This window comes from Myiozetetes cayanensis, unplaced genomic scaffold (assembly GCF_022539395.1).
Source record: "Myiozetetes cayanensis isolate MyiCay16 unplaced genomic scaffold, myiCay2020 scf2-11, whole genome shotgun sequence".
NCBI lineage: Eukaryota > Metazoa > Chordata > Aves > Passeriformes > Tyrannidae > Myiozetetes > Myiozetetes cayanensis.
The window spans coordinates 23192307-23215489 of NW_026087411.1; the positions used below are offsets into that span (position 1 = coordinate 23192307).

A 23183-nucleotide genomic window follows, 5' to 3' on the forward strand; every position below is an offset into this window, starting at 1 on the left:
TCAAATAAATTGTTGAGATATGTTGCAGTTTAGCAAAGGAAGCCCAGGCTTGGGTTGTCTGTTTGGTGGAAAACTGTGTTAAACTAGAAGATTTTTTAAATTACATTTCTTTGAATGATATAAATTCAATCCTTGCTTTGAAGTGAGAAGAGTGACACTTACTACTGTATGCTGTTTAATGATGAAGTCCATACCTATGAACAAGTTATTTATACTCTTCAGAAGGCTGTCAACTGCACACAGAAGGAAGCCATTGGTTTTGCAACAACAGTAGATAGAGATGTAAGTAAATTAATTGCTAGAACTTTTAATTACTTTACCCTAATGTTTATTTTATATGACTACAGTTTGTTTTCCCAAAACATGTGGTTAATGTGATTGAGCCCTGTGTGTCATGCCACGGTAAAATGTCTTGACTCATGGGCCAATCCAAACCATACCTGACACTGAATATATGTTTCAATGTAAATGTTTTCCCATAAGTCTTCTAAGTGTAGATGGCAGGGTGTTTCTCATTCCTCTGTCAAGGACAGGCAACTGCTTTGGCCCATCCCTGACTATACACTGGGGAGCTGCCATTGAAAGAGCCCCTATATGTGCTCCAAGCGTAGGAAATGCTTCTCAGAGTAACAACAGTTAACTGTGAGGGTTAAAATCCATAATTGAATGCTTTTGTTCTGGTGCTCATGGAACTATTTGTGGTTTGTGGGGTTTTATTAATTTAATTTCATTTAATTTTTTATAATTGTCAAATTATAATGGCAGGAAGAGGTGAAGCATTTCATACAGTATTAAGAAAGAACAATGAGTTCGGAATCACTATATGCTGAATATAATTTTAACTAGTATGTTGGTTTCAGAAGTTGTGTTTGTATTGTGGTTGTGGCTCCTGTGTATCTTTTTAAGAAAGGAATGCTTTGTAGGACAACTGCATCTTGTTATTTGTGCAATGAGCTTATACACAGTTGCCATGAAAATGAGTGTCCTTTTCTCTTGGTTTGTTGCCTTGTGGTTTTTTTGGGGGTGTGGTGTGAGGAGGAAATCTGTTCCAAAATGGCAATATGAATGTCAGTTTGGGTACTTAAAGTGCTTCAAGAAGGCCAGTGGAGAAGGAAATATAACCACTTTATATTACTGACCTCTGAACTAGATTTTGGTTTTGTATTATCAGTACTTTGGTTTTTTGTGATACCAAATATGTGCTGACCTGGACACATACTGTGCATTGTAGGGTGCTCTTAGGTCTTTCCTTGCTGTTGATCCTGTCCTACTTTTAAATACGTACAGGAACACATACATATATATGTGCATGTATGTGAAAGAAATGAGAATATTATGCCTGAAGCAGATTTGTCATCAGGCTAGATCTGAAATATAAGTAAGCTGTTCTGTCTATAATACACTGTAAATTCAATCAACTGTCTATTTTGATGTATCTATTGACAGTACAGAAAGACTGAAAAACTTCCTTTTGAAATAAAGCAAGTACTTTAAGTGTATATTTGAAAGACCATTGGCTTTAGTATCTGCTTTTTAAAGGGCACTGGAATGTCTCAAATATCTTCAAATTCTACCAAAGCTGATTTATGCATTCGTACTAAAGATAAGTTTTCAGTATTTTGAAATAAAAAAGTGTGATGGTTACATCTTAAAAAGAATGCCATACACAGAAAATTTAGTATAATAGATGACTGCATATGATTTTGTTTTGTTTTTAAAAGTACAGGATGCATGTTGGAAATCCAAGAATGTAACATATACAGTACTTTAACAGTAAAAATAGTATGAAAGAAGGAGTGCTTATTGTGCATCTGAAGCTTTTACTGTTGTCTTTTTTTATTAATGTAAAACACAGCACTGGAACTTCTTGTTTCGAAGCTGGTGGTAACGTTACATCTTTATGAATTCACAGGGACGTAGGTCTGTTCGATATGGAGACTTCCAGTACTGTGACCAAGCAAAATCAGTAATAGTGGTAAGTGATGGTGGTAAGTGGTATTATCTACTGATTTGCCTCATCTTAAGCAAGAAGAGGCTTTGCGACACAGTTTTCTGATGCTGTTATCGTAATGCATCTTTATATTTTAATAATACAAAGTGTTGGAGATACTATCTACAATATGCAGAGTAGGGTTATCAAAATATAGATTTATGTTCTTTTGTTCTTTTTTTTTCATTTTTTTTTTTCTACTATGGCCCACCTTGCACCCAAAATAATTTTCTGAAAAGAATTTCATAGACAACTTTTTCCCTCAGAGAACAGAACATGATCAGGAACTTCAAATGTAATCTTTCAGAACATGCCAGTTCAGATCAGTGAAGTTAAACTATTTTAGTTTTTTTCCTATATTGAATCCCAGTTGAATTGTGAAACTACAAATACAATTTCATTTTGCTTTTCTGCATTTATATATGTATATATTAATAATATCTCTATGTTGCAAGGTTCCTCCATGTAAGAACATGGGAATAATGTTTTCTGTTTAACTTTTCTTAAACAGTGCAGTACTTAATCATATGTAATAAATTGTTTATGTATAATAGTTCTACCACTGAAAACCAAATACTGCAACTAGATTTACTGATCTTAAATGATTTAAGGTATTTTGAAAGCATTAGCTTATTTTTTGAAGATAAAATTGTGCCATATTTTTAACTTAGTGCCCACGCAGTCAAAGAAAAAATGACTTTTATGTGTAACATCTAACTATTATGGTTTATAACACAGAGATGAGGGAAAATACTTTCTTTCTTGTTCTAACTCAGTGCGTTTCATTTGTATTTTTGAGAACTGTGGTGGGCTGCTGTGTGACTTGCATGTCATGTTGTGAAGAACAAACACGTATGGCCGTCTCAGGTTGTGCGTGGGATTGCTTATCAGTACCATGCAGCAGATCAGTGTGTATGTTGATAAGAGGCCAAGGGTGGAAAATGGATTGACCTACATATGTTGATATTGCATAATAAGGTCCTTCAAATATTAATAGGGTAAATAAAGTTCAGGGTTTTTTGGGGTTTTTATGTAGGTGTTAGTAATCATGAGATTAGAATATGAGTTAGAATACATTAGAATATGTATTAATATTATAAATGATTGAAATTAGTCATAGGAATGCTGTGTTTCTGTGTAGAAATATATGCCAGTCCTCACATTAATTTATGCATTACCTTCTTTTTCCTTTTCTTTTTAAGAGAAATACCAGTCGTCAGACAAAGCCATTGAAAGTACAAGTTATGCATTCGTCTATTGTTGCCCATCAGAGCTTTGGTCTGAAGCTCCTAACTTGGCTTGGAAGTGTTATTGGATATTCAGGTGGGCAAACTTGAACTTTTTGCGTAAGTTAGAGAATATTTATGAGTCAAGCTGATTTTCTGAAGCAATTTTGTCCACTTAGTTCAGATATGTAATGTATAAGGCAAAGCTATTAATAACTTGTCAGACTTCATTCTATTTTCTCTTGCTGGAGTGCTGTTCTGAAATCTAACTTCCATGTGAAAGTGCTACCAGTCTTACATAGTCTTTTCTGTTTAGTTGCTGTTGAACAGAAGCTGAGACTCACTGTCAGATGCAGTGTGCCAAAAAGCTATTTTTCAGTCCCTGCATTTTTAAATGAATGCAGTAAGCTGAAAATAACCTGTCTGATTAGATAAAAAAAAATTATTCAGAAGTAATTTGATGAATGATGATGAAAGTGATTGCTTCAGATTTTTTGCTAAGTAGAACAACAGAGAAAATGCAAGGATGTGTGGAGGGTTTTGGTAAGTATAGAAGCAAACAAAGTATTAATCAGATTTTTGAAAGAGTTTTCTTAAAGGAACCAAGATACACACTATCAGTCCTTATGGAACTGCTCTGTGCTTGTTTTGACTTGCTTCTTCCTTTGTCCTGGTAACTCTTAAGGTTGTGAAGGTATGGCGTATGAGGGGAAATAAAAGGAAAAGTGTCAAACTGCTGATATGTAGAAATGTAGATACAGCCCCCCGTGCATTTTATGTTCTGTACATCTGAAAAATGTTAGCAAGAAGTATTAGCAAAGCACATGCAGCTGTAATATTGCATTTATGTTCTGCGTAGGTGCAAGATTTTTTCAGAGACTATGTCTTTTATTAGACTGGTAATTGGAAGGCTAGTCAAGATTTTAGGCACAGGGCCTCTGTAACATGTTTTTGTAAGATAAGTAGTTTATGTTTGTATAAGTTAATTTTTAAATATACATAAGCATTTCAACAAAAGTTATGGTAGCAGTTTGTTCAATTATTTACCAGTGTTGCTGGCAAACCATAGGTATTAATAGAAAGGAGCTATGAAGATATTTGATTTCTGTGATAAGTTTTCCTTTTAGTGAAGCATGTAGGCAAGCACTGTCTTTCTGATTTTTTTTTAAGCCCAGTTTTGTGCCATGTCATTTGTACCAGGTGACACAGTCGCTAATTTTCAACACTAAATGCCAGTGGAAAAAAGTAACTTGAATATGTTAATGATGTCTCAAATTACAGAAGAAAGTTTAGTTTGACTCTGTGTGTGTAGTGTTTTTGAAGTTTGAGGAGTTCACCTCATTAAATGCTATGTTCTTTGTGATTCAGAAAGGCAAAAAGCATGTTTGATGGTAAACAGCACACATACGTTCTGTCTATGACCTATGTCCTCAAGTACTTGAACCACCTTACACGTCTTGGGATGCAGTCTTGCAATGTACTCCTGAGTCTGTTTTTTTTTTAGCTTTTTAACAAACACACCCAAACAACTATTAAATTCTGCTCAATCTTTTCTTAACGTGTGGTGATAGAGTTGCACTGCTTAAGTGGTTACACTTAAATGTCCCTGAACAAAGGGCAATAGCATTTGCTGTGCCACGGAATTAGGTTGGATGATTGCTGTGAAAGGAATGTTAAATTCTTGTCATGAAAAAAAAGGAAAAAAACCTTGCTATGGAACTTCATCAGAAGTTTGACTACTACATCCTTCCTAGCAAATGTCAGTTCTTCAGGAGTAAGTGTCTGTTTGATAATTGTTGAACAGTGCAGTGGTTTCCATTAATTTGTTGCTTCTATAACACTGGTTGGAATTGAACTTAGTAAGGCAAAAGGGAATAACCCCAAACTGCTCTGGGGGTTCTCAGACTATAGAACTGTACCATGGGATGGTATACACAGCACTAAGCCACTGCCCACTCTACCTAAGAAGCTGAGAAGGCCAAACAGCATGTGGAAATAAAGCCTCTGTAAGTCACATAGTTCTTAGGGAGTATGCATTATCTGCAGTGCAAAGCCAGGTTGAACATTCTTAATATGAGCGTGTCAGCGTTGTGCTCTGTTGCAGATGCAGGCTCATCTGCAAGCATATAATAACTTACATGTTTATATAATAACAATTATTACTGCTTTCCATTAGAAAAAATACATAGAGAAGGTTTGAAATTATACCAGCTCCTAAGTGTAAACAAAAAACTCATATATGAGTAATTTCATTTATGAATTATATTTTCCTTTTGATAGGGCACTAAACAGGAAAATAAAAACTAGAAAATTAGCCTCCTGTGTAACTCTTCTTTATATTAGTAAGTCAATAGCACTTTTAAGGAAGCGCATTTTTGTTTGATAACTTTGAAACAGATCACTGTGTTTGGCAAGTTTCACAATGTTCCTTATGTTCCCTATAAGGCAAGTGTGAAGCTTGCAAGGTATGAAATATTTGTGTGTCTATCAGCAAAATATGAGCGGTGTTACTCACTTGTCAGGGAAAAGAAGGATGTGTGATGACTTCTGTGTTTTATGAAAATTTCAGTATGTCAAAATAACATATGTTTGTGTTTAAGCTATAACTAACTTGTATCATTTCTCTTCATTAAGATGGCCTTCGTCGAATATTGTGTCAGGTTGGTTTACAAGAAGGGCCAGATGGTGAAAATTCCTCTCTTGTGGATAAGTTGATGCTGTATGATTCTAAACTGTGGAAAGGTGAGTTTTCTCAATCTTCTGGAAAATGCTAAAGAATACTGTGCATAAGTTCTCCCTGTGCTATATCTGGTAATGTTTGATCAGTTTTACTGCTGTGTATTACAGATAAATTTGCCTGATTTGTTATAATCTGTCCCTTCATGATAACACTCCCAAGTCTATTTAAGAAAAGAACAGACCATTTGGAGATGAGGTCTGTTTTAGACTAATTTTTTAAAGTGGTCTGAAATGAAGGCAGACTTGAAGATGCAGATGACAGCCACAGTTAAGGGAAACTGAGTAAAAAAAAAAACAGAGCAATTTGGGGTTTGTCTGCTTTATAGGATCTCAGCATCTGCATCATATCTACCAAAATACCTCTTTTTAAGAGATAGGGCAGTGGTTTTCTGCTTTGACTTGTGTTTGTATTCATGAGGTATTGTTAGGTGTTCTGAGAACATTCAGTGAAAACTACTGTTCTGTTATATTAGAGCCCTTGAAAATTTAAAAGTCTGACTGATACAATGGGGTTGGCTAGAAAAGTTGTAATTTTGAGGAATGGTAGTTAAAATCTTTCTCCTCGTGGATTCTGTGTCTGTTTTGATATCCTGAAAGGGCATATAAGGCCAGGTGTAAGAAAGAGAAGCACAGAGAAGGTAGAGAGTGATGCAATATGTCTGTCTCGGGAGCTTCTTGGAGTAGCAATAAAATAAGTAAAAAGTAAAGTGAATAGTGTATGTAGTATGGAGAAAATGATTATTTTAGGTTTTGTTTCTCTAAGCCCTTTGTCTTGAGAATGAATGCCTGACACTGCAGATTTTGTGAGTTGAAAGGTACTGCTTTTGTGGAGCATTACAGCATTTTAAACACAGATTTTGTTAGGATATTGTCTTTCATGGAAGAAGGAGTAACTTTTGTGTTTATATTTCAACATCAGTATTTCTATACTTTTTCTTGTATTCCATAATTACTCAGCATGAAGGAAATAGTGTAATAGCTTTAGACTTAAAAATGACCTACAAAGATTGCACATGTGCATTTGTGTCCAAGCTACATACAGACAAATCATGTTCGTATTGATAATATTTTCTGGGATTCTGTTCAGACAAACTGGAAATTCAGAGACAGATAAGCTGATTATTTTATGGAGATGTTCACAACTAGGAAAATTTTTTGAACACTTCTCATAATAATGTGCTCTTCTTTTCCCTGGGCCATCCAAATCCACTGTTTATCCTGGAGAGGAACAGAGTTCTGTTCTTGTTTTGCTGACTTCCCTTATATTTGAAGATTTATGTTCCCATTCAACAGTGTTATCTTATACAGGAGTAATAAATAATGCCTCTTGAAGAATTTTGGTTTATGTGTTCTTCATCCTTTGCTACCACCTGACAGACTTAATCAAAGCAGCTTCTACTCTGAAATGAATACTTGCCTCATTCTGTAGATGCTTACTTTTCTAAATGTTTCCATAATGTGTTGATAGAATAGAGTAACATGCAATATTTTTTTCATTTTTCTTGACAGGAGCTAGAAATGTGTATCACCAGTTATTCATGAGCAGTCTACTTATGGATTTGAAGTACAAGAAACTTTTCGCTATCCGTTTTGCAAGAGTAAGTATCTTTCTTACAAAGAGCCATTAAATACCTAAACCGTCCAGTGAAGAGAGTTTAGTTAGCATACAGTACTTCAAACAAACCGTTACCCGATTTTTTTACCTTTTTTTGCAAGTGAGAAGTTGAAATGAAATGCTGACAACTTTAGTTTAATCTTCGAAATATTAGTTATAATGGCATCTGATCTCCTGGGAAGGAAATGGACTTTCAGACTTTCCAGAACTAAAGCAGTTCAGATGTTTTTGTCTTCACCATCAACTGTGCAGGCTATCACTTCTTAAGAGCTAATCACGTCTTATTTTTGAGGTGTAAGCTGTTACAGCACTGCTCAGAAACAGTGCTTAAATTTAGTTATGCTGATGAGTATTTCTGCAGTAACTAGTATTTGAAATGTTTTAAATCAGCACTGCAAAATTCTGCTCACTCTGCTGCAGACAAATAAGTTTTTTGAACAGAAAATAAAATGTTAACCTTTATTGTGAAAATGAGAGTGAGTAGATCTCACATGTGAGCAGATTAAGTTGTCATATTCTTTGTACAGAATATCCATATAATAATCCTTAAGAGCTACTCTTCCCTTTATCATGGCATTAAAGTTTCCCAGAGCAGACATTTAAATTAAAAAATCAGGTCAGTGTGGATTAGAGGTGAATCTCCCCTTGTTGTTTAGAATTACCGGCAGTTGCAGAGAGATTATATGGAGGATGATCACGAACGGGCAGTATCGGTGGCTGCTCTGTCTGTCCAACTCTTCACTGTACCTACTCTGGTGAGTAGTGCCTGTCTTTCTTTTAAAAACTGATAGTTGGCACTCCTTGCCTTTTTTTGCCTCCTTCTTAATAGAACTATGAGCGATTGCAGAGTGATTTTATGAAAGATGACCACGACAGAGAGTTCTCAATTGCTGACCTCTCGATACAGATATTCACAGTGCCTTCTCTTGTAAGTACTAAAAGACCAAAAAAGGAAATCTTTATTTGTTAAAAGCCACTCAAGTTTCATAAATCAAGGCTTCAGATTTCTTTAATGTTACTATGGAAATGCAGAGCAGTTAGACTGTTTACATACATTGCTATGGGTTTAGAAGTTAAAGCATTCAGCATTGCAAAGTTGGAGTCTAGCTTCCCAGAGACAGCTGGGCGTTTTCAGTTTTTCTTTTTACATTTTAGGTTTTTTTAGAAAGGTAATTTCATATTTATTTAGAAACAAACACACATAACATTTAAATTCCTCATCCTACTGAGCCGCAGTTACTGTTTGTAGAAATCTATACTGTGGTTTGCATATCATGGTTTCAGAGCACTATTCTGATGCAGTTTTATAAATGATCCACTTTGTTTTCCAGTCGACACAAGTGCAAGAAAGAATTGTCTCATAATATTCCCTACTTGCTTTGGTACTTTGTGACTCAGACAATGCTTTCTTTCAGGTTTCCAGGTAATTTCTGTTGCAGTGCTTCAAGCACTGTGACTTCTCCTGGCTCTGCTGGTCTTTCACCAGCTTATGCTTGTTTGGGAAGCTTTTTTTTTTTTTTTGCTCCAGTCTCCAAATAAGTCTGTCTTTGCTTGTATTATGAATTAGACAAACTGTGGAGCTGTACTGGAAATAAAAACCTGATTTTCATACCCAGAATTGTTTAAAAAGTCAATGCTTCTGAATCCTCCCAAATTTAATCCGCTTAATTGAGCTCTAAAATTCAATAGTAGCATGGCAGTCACAATACTGAGAAAAGTTGTTCTTCAGTTTCCTAGTGGCAGATATTATTCCTGGGAATTCAACAGGACCTCGGGATTTTGTTCCCATTGTTCAGGGCAATAATACTTTGCCTCTTCTAATGTTGATGCTTTCGGTAAGAGTTATTCAGACTTAGACTTAACAAAATAGTATTATTCAAATGGTTGTGGTGGTATTTTTTCCTTTGGCAGATGGGGTGGTACAGTATGTGAATCAATACATGTTTTTTTAAAAAGTAGTTTCAAACATTTTCTGAAGCAGAATGATTGCAGTGTCCCTTTTACATGAGTTCTATTTTAAAAGCAAGCATGGTTTTTGACTCTTGCAGAATGATAGAATAGACTGATGAAATGAAAGTAATTATGATAAGTTCCTATCATATGAATTAAGCATTATTTTTGTATATTTAGAGCCATTCATTCTTAAATAAGTAAGCTGAAGAATGTAAACCACCTCACTGCCCTCCAGTAACATTTTCAAAATGGTCTTAGTACTTTAACTGAGGTTTTTTGGCTTGAGGGTGGATGGGCAGCTATGTTGGTGATGACTTTTTTTTCCCCCCCTGCAGTAGCATTTTAGAAACTATTTCCAAGTATTGTTAGGAACTGTAGAATCCAGAAGCTCTAGTCAAGAACCGCAGTGTCACTGGGGTAGAACAAAGTGGCCAGTTTTCTACAAGCTACCAGCCAGATCCAAGAACTGTAAGGCTCACCCCATTTAACCTGGAGAACCAACACAATGGGCGAGTTCTGGAAGTGTTCACAAGTAGGAACAGGCAGTGCCTACTTAGTGCCCCCTCCTTTGTTGTGGAGTTGGGTTAGGTTAGGCTGGGTGTGGAAGACAATCTTCATCAGACTTTTCCCGTTGATTTGTTTCATACAACACATGGAAATATGCAGTAGCCCCTGAGGGGAATTACAAGTAATTTCATGTAATTTCCATGTGGAAATTGCACTGTACAGTTCCTTAGCAGTTCAGAAGATGCTCTGTTCACCACAGCTCTTGACAGTTTGTAAACAGAAGGCAGAAGAACTGTCCCTCCCCTAAAGGGCTCATACTTAAATTATATGAGAGGACACAACACATACTTAAAGGGAGATACCAGTTAATTATAAGACACATAATAACATGTGTCGTAATTATATGGGTTAACAGGAGCCTTTCCATAGACAAACTTCTATATAGAAGGGGTCTGAAAAAAGAGACCTCGATTCTGATAATTTTTGGCTAGCTTACTTTTTCTTTTCCTTCTGTGATTCTCTGAAAAGATTGCCTTTAAATGTTCTGGTTTTATTGCTATAACTATACTGAATAAAAATGTATTTTATAAACTTCATGGTGCAGTGTGAAAATCTTGTTAGCTGTGTCTGTTAATTACAGCAAATTTCAATGTACTTTGGCATAGGCTCGAATGCTAATAACAGAAGAAAATCTCATGACCACTATCATCAAAACTTTCATGGACCACTTAAGGCACCGTGACATCCAAGGCAGGTTTCAGTTTGAACGTTACACTGCTCTGCAGGCTTTCAAATTCAGACGTGTTCAGAGCCTTATTTTGGATCTCAAGTAAGTACATTAACTATGTGCTGATTTGATAAATGGAGTTTAAAAAAAATTGAAAATTAATACTTGCATCTTACTCGTCTATCCAGGTATGTGTTAATAAGTAAACCAACTGAGTGGTCAGATGACTTGAGACGCAAGTTCCTGGAGGGTTTTGATGCCTTCTTAGAATTACTCAAATGTATGCAGGTATGTAAATCTGTGAATTACAAAATTTTGCAAGATGAAAGCAGGAAGTTAGCTATCATGATGTAAAAATGGAAGAAATTTAATATACTTCTCATTTTATAACTTCAGTACAGTATTACTTTTGGAGTCATTAAGTTTTCCTGAAACATAACATCTACCTCACTTTTTAAAATTCAGTTTGTGGTAGAGGGCAATAAAGTGAAAGAGCAGTTCAAAAAGAAGTGTAATTTGTATTTTAAAGTTGTAGAGGCAGACAAATCATTTAATTGTGTGAGCAAAATCTGGACCATCTTAAGTGTCAGCAGAGTTGCTCCTTGTGTATTGAGGAATATATTGTTCAAGAGTTCAAGACACACAAACAGACCTCTTCACTGTGTTTTTTTTCCACAGCCTTTTCATGTACTTATCTTAAGAGGAGCATTTTAAAAACAGTGCAGCTTTTACAAGGGCAAATTGGCTGTGTGATCAGTGAGGTGTAAGTCAGAATAACTCTTGTTTTTCAGTACTCCAGTAGCATACCTTTCTCAGTACTTAGCTTTCATTACTCGTTTTTTGATAGTCACTTGAAAATTTTGTAATCCTCAGATAATGTTGGTTTTTTTTCTTCTTATGCTAAGAGCTGATTAGGTACTGTAGTACCCAGAATTTAATTAGTACATAACTGTATGTAATAGCACAACTCTAGAAAGTGTATTCAGAAGCCAGAATGTGTATATAAGATATTTTATGTATGCAAACGTTGTTGGACTGCTCATAATACTGAAATCTCTGCATTTGTTAATAAAAAATACAACTCATATCCAAAACCTTTCTTGATATAGTATTCTACTTTCCCAAATCCCATTTAATTGTCTTGTTATTAGTTTGCTATGTTTCATTCCCTTTCAGATGGTGTCAAGTTTCTTTTTACCTGTTGCAGCAACAATATGCTCATAAGGGTAGCTAACCATTGTCTCACACTCATGCTAATTTTGTCAACATATTTCAGCGATACATTGCTGAGATGCATAATTCTTTTTGGTTTAGGGTATGGATCCAATAACTCGTCAAGTAGGACAACACATTGAAATGGAACCAGAGTGGGAAGCAGCCTTTACATTGCAGATGAAATTAACACTTGTTATTTCAATGATGCAGGACTGGTGTGCATTAGATGTAAGTTCCTTCTGAATTGTTTTTCTATGTGAAGGGGGATAAAACTCAAATGTTAATACATGTAACAATTGAGCTGAACACATAAATTCACCATAAGCCAAGAAAATCTTCTCTGAGTGAGTGATATTCTCTTAAATACCTTTTCTGTATTTAAGCACATCTCTTATGGCTTGTACTGACCAATTCATGACAATGTGGTTAAACCTTTTACAAAATATTGCAGAGAGTTTTGTCACACATCTGATAGTTGTGATCATCACAACAATATCAGGTTATAATTATGAGAGAAGAGGGAATAGAGGAGGAGACCCTGGGTCTACCACATACTGCAGATCACAGATGATGTGTCTACTCCATAAGTGTTCCAAGTTTTAGGAGTACAGAACTTGAGCGTTGTAAAATACAGCTGTGGAGTAAGTGATCCTAGAGTATTTGAGCATTCAGACTGGCTTTAATCTCTTACTGTTATTTAATGTTCAGATTTTATTAGCCTGGCATTATCATTGATCAGAAAGTTACCAGAACCCAAACAACATACTAGTGGGTATTTTTTTAATCAGGCATACCAGTATGAGTTTTGCAATCTGTGCCCTCCTTAATTTGGCTCTTTTGTTGGAATCCTTATCTTAATTTTGCAGGACTGTTGTTAAAGGTAAAAACCGCCAGCCCTTCAGTCTTTTTTTACGTCGGCTGTATTATTTGTCGGAGCTCTGTTTTTTTCATAATCTCTGTAAACTGCAATCCTTCTTTTAGGAAAAAGTGTTGATTGAAGCTTACAAGAAATGCCTGACTGTGCTGATGCAGTGTCATAGTGGGTTTACTGACGGAGAACAGCCTATTGTTCTCAGTATGTGTGGACATTCAGTTGAGACTATCAGATACTGCGTTTCTCAGGAAAAAGTTAGCATTCATCTCCCAGTTTCTCGTTTACTTGCAGGTATGAACTACTTTAAAAATATTTCAGGAGGTGAAAAACATTGTATAAATGTGATTTGTATTTGTGTGTACATGAAGAACTGCACGACTGTTGCTTAAGGCCTGAATAGGCTGCATTTTGGCCATTTTCTAACTGTTTGGTAGCCTCTAGGCCAAATGTTCCCAACGACTGGAGGACTTGTTACCGTTTCAGGCCTGGTGGAGATTGTCTTATGCCTCTGGATTTGTACTGTAGGCAGCTACTGCTGCTTTTGCCACTTGAGTGATGCAAAAGAACTGCAACAAAATATGGACTGTGGTTGACTCTTTTGGAATACATTTGGCTGTCAGAATGAATAGACTAATCAGTGTTCTGTTAGAGAACAGATTTATCAAGCAGATGTGTCACCAGAAAATTAAACTATGCTTTTCTCTTTATATTGTGCCTATCTTGTTCAACAGTTGTGTTGAAAAACACTTTGTGAATTTTAGTTACAGAATCAGAAAGCCATATGATACAACAAAATTCACAAGTAATGAAGTGAAATAGGTAAAATGCCATGCACCTCGGGACCAAATAACTTTGAATATTTGAATCTTTGAGCCAAGTCCTTGTAACTTTAAAACAAAGAAAACCAGAAAATCCTCATGTATTTTGTAGTAGCCACATACTAATTCCTGAGGTATTTTATGAGGTTTTTATCTAAGAACTGGTAAAAAGGATGAAGTATCTGTTGTTGATTGTCCTGATAGACCCAGGACTCTTGACTGAGGGGATATGACAGAACCAAAAGAAAGGCAAAAATCTTACTTGTACTGCAAGTTTTATACAGATTCAATGTGAAAATTTTAGTTCTCTCGAAGTGCATGCTTTTAACATGTTTCTTCAGGAAATAACTGTGTGGCTCCAGGGTGATAAGTCTGCAGGCTTGTAACTGTGTCCAGAAAATGGTCTGAGAGTAAATTAGGTGACCTTTTTTTTTCCTATTTGAATTATATAAAATACTGTGTATAATATTCTGTATGTTTTTTTCCCCCATGTATTTATGTAGGTTTGCATGTTCTGCTCAGTAAAACTGAAGTGGCATATAAGTTTCCAGAGCTGCTACCCCTGGTATGTAATTAAATGTAACATATTCATTAAATATAATTAATACTGAATGTGAAATTGGTCATGTAAATGTAGGATATAATTAAATAAAACAAAGGACCTTTTTACCATGAATTCTACTCAGATTATCTTTAGCAGATGAAATTGTCTCTTAAAAGATTAATGGTGATAGATATTCATGACTGGAGCATAGGCAATCAGTGTTGCTTTCTTAAGTAACTAAGATTCAGGTTTAAGGCTTATATTTTGTTCTTCATGCATAACCTTTCTTTTTTTTTGTAGTAGAAACTGTTTATAGGAACTTTAGGCAGTATCTGATTCCTTCTCCTTGTCCTGTGTTCGAATTTTCTTCCCCAACTGTTTCTTGCTTCCCACATGTTCTTACTGATATGGTGTTTCTTTAGTGGAAGTTAAAAAAAGTAGGATAAAAGAGGATGAAACTCAACTGGGAGAAGAATCTCAGTGTCTTTTGAAAGAAGTAGTATTTAACCTTTGAATGAAAGAAATTAAATTCCAATATTATTAAATTGACAGTGTTGATGTTTTAAAATATGAAACCTGCTGTCTTTAGGAATAAACTAAAGCCTTTTTGCAGTACTTTTGTGAAGCAAAGAGAATGTAAGGGTAACATTTGATTGGATAGATTGTGAATAGACTCATCAAATTTTGGTGTTGGATTTGCTTCTCTTTTGTATTGCCAAAATACCTTAATGATCACAAATACCATCCTCCTTCATTTCAGTCCCCTTTTCTTTTATTTTCTCCGTATATATCAAAATATTGCATTTTCTTAATGCAGAGTGAACTCAGCCCGCCTATGTTAATAGAACATCCTCTACGGTGCCTAGTTCTGTGTGCCCAAGTGCATGCAGGGATGTGGAGAAGGAACGGGTTCTCTCTTGTTAATCAGGTGAGTGTGTACATAGTACCTGCAGAATCGCTGTTTTCTGGTGACTCCCCCAGAATAATTTCAAACCTCAAAACCTTCCCTTTCTGTATTGATTTGAAATTTTACTTATGAAAATCTTACGGCAGTGTGAGGTGGGTGTTTGTATCAACGCTCACATCATTTGAATATATGTGCTTTTAATCTGGTCTTTGGTTTTCTTCAGTCAGAAGTCACTTTTTTGTTTCAGGGCTGCTACAGGGCTCAGTGACCTTAGTGCTCTGCATATAAAGAAGTTTTAGTATAATGCAGTTAATGACTCTTAGACTTTTTATAGTATACTGTCCAAAAGCAGTATTAAGTGCAGAATTAGATCTGTGCATCTTCAGTAATGCATTCATCACCTCCATGTTAAAGTGTCTCAGATATAAAAATCTGCAGCATTAAGATATTATGGCTGTTTATATTTATAAAGTAATTTGAAATCCAAAGACCCCACTGAAGCATTAGAACGGGTGTAGAACTGAGTGGGTTTCGGCTTTTAGTTCTCATGTTTATTTCATACTTCTGGAAACTAGCTCCTTTCATCTCTAAACTTATGTGCTCTGTGTTTGTATGAATTAGATGTGTCAAGCATGACAACTATAAAATGGGTACTGTGGTGTCAGTACCACCCACTAGGGTGATCATCTAAAGTGATTTTCTTAGCAAGACATAGATTATAACAAGAACAGGATTTAATTCCTGGGAGGTGTTAACCTGATTTATTTGCAAGAAAATCCTTTCAGTCCCACCAGCCCTCATATTCATTAGATAATTCAATCTCCTAGTACACATGCACTGCAATTAAGCTGTTCAAACATATTGTATTCTTGACACTTCTTGACTCTTAAAGGATCATTATAAGGTGATGTCCTTTATTGTCATTATTAAAGCAAAAAGAACTCTAGTTATGTAAAATTATGGCATTGCCCATATTGCTCAAGACACACATCAAATCTGGAATTTCAGCGTAGCTTTTGGTGGTGAAATAAGTCTCTGTTAATTTCCCCTGGTTGTCAGTATCTTGAAGTTAAGAACCTGGTCTAGTTTAGCTAATAAAGTTCCCAAAGTCAGCAAGTCCTTCCTCTTTCCTGTGGCTATGAGAGCTCATGTTCAGCCAGCTTCATTTGCATATTTTGCCAGACAATAGGAATGGGCATGTCTTTGTGTGGATTATTAGGGTGGGGAAGAAAGGGAAGACACGCCTAGTTGTCTTCCATGTAGTTCTGGTGAGAAATGGTGTGTTCCTAGTGGAAAGATTGGCATGCTGAAGATTGCTCCTGGTCCTAGGCAGAAACTTGTCAGCCCTGTTAATTTTTCCTTAATTGTGGTAGAACCAAACTTTCCCACATTTCAGTGCCATGCAGTGTTTGCAGTGTTGCTGCTGCTTGGCACAGTAGTGTTGAGTTCATTCTCAGGATGGTTTGGGTTAAGTCTAGTTCCATCACAATATTAACATTTTGCTGACACTGGCAATTCTTGAAAGATTGTATCTCAAATAATCGAAGAGCAATTCATGGAATGAAGAAAAAACTTTTCTTTAACTGCAAGGGCTTTCTCTCATGTGAATTTCGAACAGTGAATTGCTAAGCAAATAGATATATTAATACATAAGCCAACGAGGTCAAAAATATTTTCCTTCTAAGTTTATGCAGTCCAGACATTAGATCAATACAATGCAACTAGCAACTATTTTGTGCTATATAAAAAAACTTTTTGCATACAGATACAATTGTATAATTTTTTCAAATCACAGGTTCATTTTTTTGTTTGCTGACACTGTATAGCAAAGTTAATTTTTTCCAGAATTAAAATAATTTTAGATTAAATATGATCTTTATTAATGATTGTGGTATTTGGTTGTTTGGTTGGTTTTTTTTTTTCAGATTTATTACTATCATAATGTGAAGTGCAGGAGGGAGATGTTTGACAAGGACATAGTAATGCTTCAGGTAATCACATATACCAGTTTGCATTTTTATCAAGCATTTTCAGGATATGTGTGTGTGTTTGTTATTAGCTCCATCAGAACCCTTCAATGACAAGGAAAGAAGTCAATTTTTTGTGTAAAGGCTTCAATTTTCTTATTGTATCTTTATAGTTATGGGATAAAGGAAATAACTGTTGTTGTAGTCCTTGTTTTCTAACTATACTTTGGAAAGTGCAGAATTTTCTATGTAATGCACATATAATGCTACTTCTTCAATAATGTAATATTTTAACTAATGGGTTGTGCTGTAGTAGCAGTTATGTGAGTCTGCATGTCTTCAGTAATGTACTCAGTGTATGCGCTGGCTCTTCTCCCCCTCTTCAAAGTTGGCATTTAAAATACTGGGCAGAAAGTGAAACCCCTGTGATTTATTTTTTTCCTTCAGAAGAGATTTTGCAAATCTGGCAGTCTGTTTAGCTCTGACACAGATTCAGTATTTCTACACTGAGCAATGTAAGCTAACATTTGCAGCTCGGGGCACATAGTTCACCTGCATAGCAAAATGTTTTCTCAGAAAGTCCCTCAAATCTTACCTAGAGTTAGCAATACCCAACAGGGTACATATGCCCCAAGTTACTTCTGCTTTCAGACATATTCCTGTGAGGCTTGATCTGCCACTAATTTTTTATGATCATCTGCAGCTGCCTGTTTGGATAGATATCCTTAACTTTGTTGGAAATTATTCTGTCATAAAGATAGTCCCATTACCAACAGTGAACTAACAGCAAATTTTTATAATTAGATATCCTGTTTAGTAAACAAAAAAAACTTTAGCCAGTAGTTTTCAGAAACGGAAAATAATGTTCGTGCTGCAGTAAAACATTAATATTTTTCTTTCCAAGAAGGTTTGAGAAGTTTCACTCTAAAATCTTCAACCATTCTTTTGAGGATTGGAATTAATTTTTAAAATCTTGAGTGCTATGTACTAAGTGATATTATGCCTTGAGTTGAGCCAGCAGGAACAAGATTGGAGAGACAAAACCAACCAAACAAGTCTTTTACTGAATTTTATTTAGACTCTTTCAGATAGAAGGAATAATCCTCAGTATTTTACATGATGCCTTTAAAATGGCATTAGTTTTGATAAAACACAGGATTTGGCTTGTCAAGTGTGCTGACACTTCTCATTTTGGAGTCCTAAGAGAGTAAATTTAAGTAGTTAAGTCTTCATTCCCAGGATTGGAAGAGGAATGACTTTCATAAAGAATATACTGTGAACATCATACGGAAATATATAAACATGCTATAATAACAACGCAGTCTAATTTCTGGTTATAATCTTCTTTTCTTTTAACAGACAGGTGTGTCTATGATGGATCCAAATCACTTCTTGATGATAATGCTGAGTCGCTTTGAACTTTATCAGATATTTAGTACTCCGGACTATGGCAAAAGATTTAGCTCAGAAAATACTAACAAGGTATTTTATGTACTACTGCAATAGAAAATCTGCAATTTTGTTTTTCAAAGTGTATCAGATGCTGTTGTACTGAGACTGAGCTATTTCTTGATAAAAAAGCAAAACCTATCCTATTTTGATTCCGTTTGTCAAGTTTGAAACACGCGTAAATATTTTTACCTGTCAAACTGGTCAGAAAGTGTTGCATAATTTTTGCACTTGTAATTGCAGTTGAGCATAGCTTAATTTGGAAATGCTAAGGGTGAAAACAAGCAATGTTTTGAATCACTGAAAAAGTATTTTCAGTATATGGAATAATTCTTTTAATTGAAAATTGTAAATTCTTTTTTTGATTGTTTCAGGATGTTGTTCAGCAAAATAATACTCTTATAGAAGAGATGCTATACCTCATTATAATGATTGTTGGTAAGTTCAGAATGTATTTAATTAATTTTAAAAATTTAAGTCTCTTTAATGGTTTGGAATGAACATTATTCATTTCCATCTCAAGTTCAGTTCTGTTGTGAACTTCATGTAGTTCTGACTTCTTTCATAGGAGAAAAGCCTCAAAACTAGCTTAGATTAGTGTAATGAATTTTTGAACTCTAGTGTGTGAACACAAGATTTCACAGAAGGTGGCTTATTTTCCAGCTTTAACTTAAGGAAGAAGAGAAAGGAGTATTTAAAATCCTAAAAAAAAAATAAAATTATGTTTTATTTCTACAGGTGAAAGATTCAGTCCAGGAATAGGACAGGTAAATGCAACAGATGAAATCAAACGAGAGATCATCCATCAGCTGAGCATCAGGCCAATGGCTCACAGTGAATTGGTAAAAGCATTACCTGAAGATGTAAGTAACTTGGCCTGGAGGAGGGAAGCAACTTTCGCTTTTTAAGGCTGATTGCTGAAAATTTTTCTTATGCAAGTTCATTTCACTTAATGTGGAATGGATGGAATGGGAGCAGCTTGATTATGCTCAGAGCAAGGTTAGCATGAGTACAGAGTAATAATTCTCATGGAGAGGGTAGGAAAGAGATAAAGAAGGAACAACATATGAAAGAGGCAGGAACCTGAAAGCTTCTTCGACTCCTTTCTCTTTTTAATACTGTTCCTTATCAGGCCATCTGGCGGGCTGTCTCTGCAGGCTGCTTAGATGTATGGGAGTGGGTTGTAAGAACTATCCAAAAATATAAGCTGTTATATTTTAATGCCTTACAGTAAATGAAAAGACATTGAATCAGCCACAGCATTACGACTCCTGTAATGTAAATGGTTCATTTGCATGAACAGAAGCATTTATGTGAATTCTATTAGGAGTACATCTGTAGGATAGCAAAGCTTCCTTTTCTTTTTAATATTTTTGAAGCAATCTTTTAAACATGATTTCTGAAGACAGAATTCAATAGTTTATTTAACTGTTCAGATAGGTTCTGAAATACTTTTTTTTGTTCTAATATCTTAAAAGAATTTGAAAAGTCAAGTTTTAAATTTATTTAAGAATAATTTTAAGGTTGGATGAAAGAGCAAACTGGGATTTTAGTTAGAGTTCCAAACTGTTTTGTCAGTCATAAATACTTTTTCCCTGGCACGTTAACTGCTATGAATTCTTAGTGCAGGAAGGGGATGGGAATATTAAAAGGCAATTTGTGTATGAAGTAGGTTTTTGAGTAGTATTTGAGCTAATGTCTCCTGCTACCTTTTGTGGTAGTTTTACCATTTTTCAGTAACTTGTTTTTTTTAGCTTTCCTAGATTTATTTCAATTTAAAGACCTAGAAACCAGAAATATTGACTGTGTATTCCAAACATAAACTCAGTATGCAAGCTTCAGGTTTTCTTTTGCTACTGTTACATCCAAGTTCATTATGACAGGGAAAAACAATAAAAATTAAGCACTTGGAATGGCATGATTTGTTAAAAATGTAGATGCAGAGATGGTATTCCTGAATGTATTTTCATGTTATGTGTTGCTTTAGTGTTCTCTTGGGTGCCAGTAAAATGACTTTGCGCTACATTCATTTTGCATGCTTACTGTAGTATCATATCATATTTGAACGTGTTTAATCCAAGAACTGCAGTAACACACTGTCTTGCCTTTTCACTCAATTGTAGGAGAACAGAGAGACGGGAATGGAAAGTGTGATTGAAGAAGTGGCATGTTTCAAGTATGTTTCCCTCTATTCTAATATTTCAGCTTTAGAAATGGAACGGCTAAATTAGTGAAAATGAGAGAATAAAAGAAAGAGGGCTGGGTCGAGACAATTTCTCATGGCTTTACTCACATGCAGGATTCTTTATACTGTTACTTGATTTCTAGAATGCCTATTGAGCAGTGGTTTTTAGCTGTTCTACTTAACTGTTTATTCTCAGATGTTAATAACCAATGGGCATAAGGTGTTTTGTTTGATTGTTTTTGTAGGAAACCGGGATTAACAGGCAGAGGGCTGTATGAGTTAAAACCAGAATGTGCCAAGAACTTCAATCTGTATTTTTATCACTTTTCGAGGGCAGAGCAATCAAAGGTAACTAGTAATTTAATTTTCTAGGGTTTATTTTGTGTCTTTTTTTGTTTGCCTTTTCCCAAAATTTAGTTCTGGGAAGAAGTGTTATGAGCTAGATATTTGAGAATGTTAACAAAATTTGCCCAAGATTTTGCAGTGATTGCTGTGCCATTGGATCCTGTGCCCTCTACAGAGCTATTGAAATCAGTGGGCCTTCAGGAGCTTGTCTGTGGCTTCTCTTACATCTTACGTTACTGAAAGTATTTAAAACAATCTGTATTTTCCCTTAGCTTTATGGAAATTGCCACTTTAGCTCAGAATTGTCTTACAGTCTTATGCTAGAAAAAGAGTTCAGGCTGGCTCAGGATGAAAGATTAATTTTGAAGTTGTGTGCCCTACTTTACAAATAGAACATAAATTGAAAAGACGTGAAAGCTTTCATGTTTATTTAAGGCCGGTAAAAAGGGGGAAAAACAGTAACAATGGTGTAAAGCATGAATGCTTTTTTTATTAGTTTTATATTTGTACAGGTTTTGAGTAATGCTGGCATTGTTCTATTTCAGGCAGAGGAAGCACAAAGAAAGCTGAAAAGACAGAACAGAGAAGATACAGGTATTTCTTTTTGAGAGGAGATGGTAGAAGAAGGAATCACATATTGAGCTGTGTATCGCCCTGACACTCAAGACTAACAACCTGTTCCTGGGCTAGAGTAGAAATTGGTTGAAAATGTAGGAATTTCCCTTATGTCTCCCTGGCTATAGACAGGGATCTGATCTGTCATGGAACCTGCCTTCTGGAGAGCTTATTCCTTTGGCTTTTCTGTTACATGTAAGCCACATTGAATGTTACAGCCTGTTATCAGTAATACTGTTTATCAAGCAATTGAGTTCTGCCTTAGGATCACAGAATGGTTTGGGTTGGAAGGAACCTTAAAGATCATCTAGTTCCTACTAGTTCCCCTGCTTTTGGTTAAGCTGTTCAGTCAGACATTTTATATGGGCGTTGCAAATCTTGGAGAAATGTCAAACACACCAATTTCCCTTTCAGCACTTCCACCGCCAGCTCTTCCTCCTTTCTGCCCACTTTTTGCCAGTCTGGTTAATATTCTGCAGTCTGATGTGATGCTGTGCATTATGGGAACTATACTGCAGTGGGCAGTAGAACACAATGGCTATGCCTGGTCAGAGTCCATGCTGCAACGGGTATGGGTTTTTTTATTTAAAATAATACTTATGCTAATGAAGGAATATTTATTTTAGCATTTTAACGTGGTTTTATGGATAAAAGTTGTTTACTTGGTATCTGAAATAGAATATTCTCTGAATGAGAAATAAATGGTGTTTGCTGATATACAAAACTAGGGAAACCCTTCTGCCTCCAAAGCAATATATTTTTAAAAGTGAATAGAAGACCCAGGTAAATTTCTAATGGGATGCACAAAAGAGGAAAGAATTCTGCTTGAATCAGTTGAAATAGTGTTTATTGTGGTAGAGAACCAGTTAATCTGAGTTATTGCATATTAAATAGACAATTTTTTTCTTGATGTTCACTTGCTTGTTTTCAGTTTAAGCTACATCACTTCAAAAAAAATCATGGAAGTGCACAGAAGAGTTTTCTAACTTGAAAATGCATCAGCTTTGGGAAACTTAACTTATTTTCCCCAAGTCAACTACTCTTGTCTTGAAAGATCATGCACAAGTTGATGTAAGACATTTGCAAGAGGAAGTGGCCCATATCTAAGGAGACCTTGTTAAATAGATGTGATAGACTGAGGAAAAATTGACTGGATAATTAAATTTTAAAAACTTCAAGACTCTCATCAGGTTTTACCAGTTTTTCTGTAGATGCTTAGACTGTTGTATTCCAGTTCTGTTACAAAGTTTCGGGTGATTATCCTTTCCTTATGTGGATTTCCATGTTGATTCCAGGCATTCAGTAATGCTTTATGTCTAGAGCATCCTGCCAATTTGCACAGGGTTGCAAAATGGCTGACTCAGCATGACAGAATTCATCACCAAGATTGGAGTATTTCAGCTTTAAAATGCCATTCAGACAATTATAGTGCTAAATAGGGAAATTTCATTCTTTAAGTGCAAGGGGATTTGCAGCTTTTCACTGACATGAAAATCAGTGTTATTTT

At 35.4% G+C, this 23183-nt stretch overlaps 1 protein-coding gene across 2 annotated transcripts in view; it reads left to right on the plus strand.

The window, feature by feature from the left end:
• The window catches only part of UBR2 (ubiquitin protein ligase E3 component n-recognin 2), a 57817-nt gene that overhangs the window by 13827 nt on the left and 20807 nt on the right, over positions 1-23183 (plus strand). Inside the window, exons 6-25 of one of the 2 annotated variants that reach the window (XM_050316738.1) lie at positions 144-282; positions 1913-1975; positions 3193-3313; positions 5851-5958; positions 7465-7553; positions 8227-8325; positions 10696-10859; positions 10946-11045; positions 12072-12200; positions 12954-13137; positions 14168-14229; positions 15026-15136; positions 17041-17106; positions 18442-18564; positions 18906-18969; positions 19270-19394; positions 20655-20707; positions 20962-21064; positions 21607-21655; positions 22091-22245. In XM_050316738.1, coding sequence (XP_050172695.1) covers positions 144-282; positions 1913-1975; positions 3193-3313; positions 5851-5958; positions 7465-7553; positions 8227-8325; positions 10696-10859; positions 10946-11045; positions 12072-12200; positions 12954-13137; positions 14168-14229; positions 15026-15136; positions 17041-17106; positions 18442-18564; positions 18906-18969; positions 19270-19394; positions 20655-20707; positions 20962-21064; positions 21607-21655; positions 22091-22245 — 2107 coding nt within the window. Of the gene's footprint in view, positions 1-143; positions 283-1912; positions 1976-3192; positions 3314-5850; positions 5959-7464; positions 7554-8226; positions 8326-8399; positions 8499-10695; positions 10860-10945; positions 11046-12071; positions 12201-12953; positions 13138-14167; positions 14230-15025; positions 15137-17040; positions 17107-18441; positions 18565-18905; positions 18970-19269; positions 19395-20654; positions 20708-20961; positions 21065-21606; positions 21656-22090; positions 22246-23183 lie in introns of both variants that reach the window. The other variant, XM_050316737.1, reaches the window with a different exon arrangement.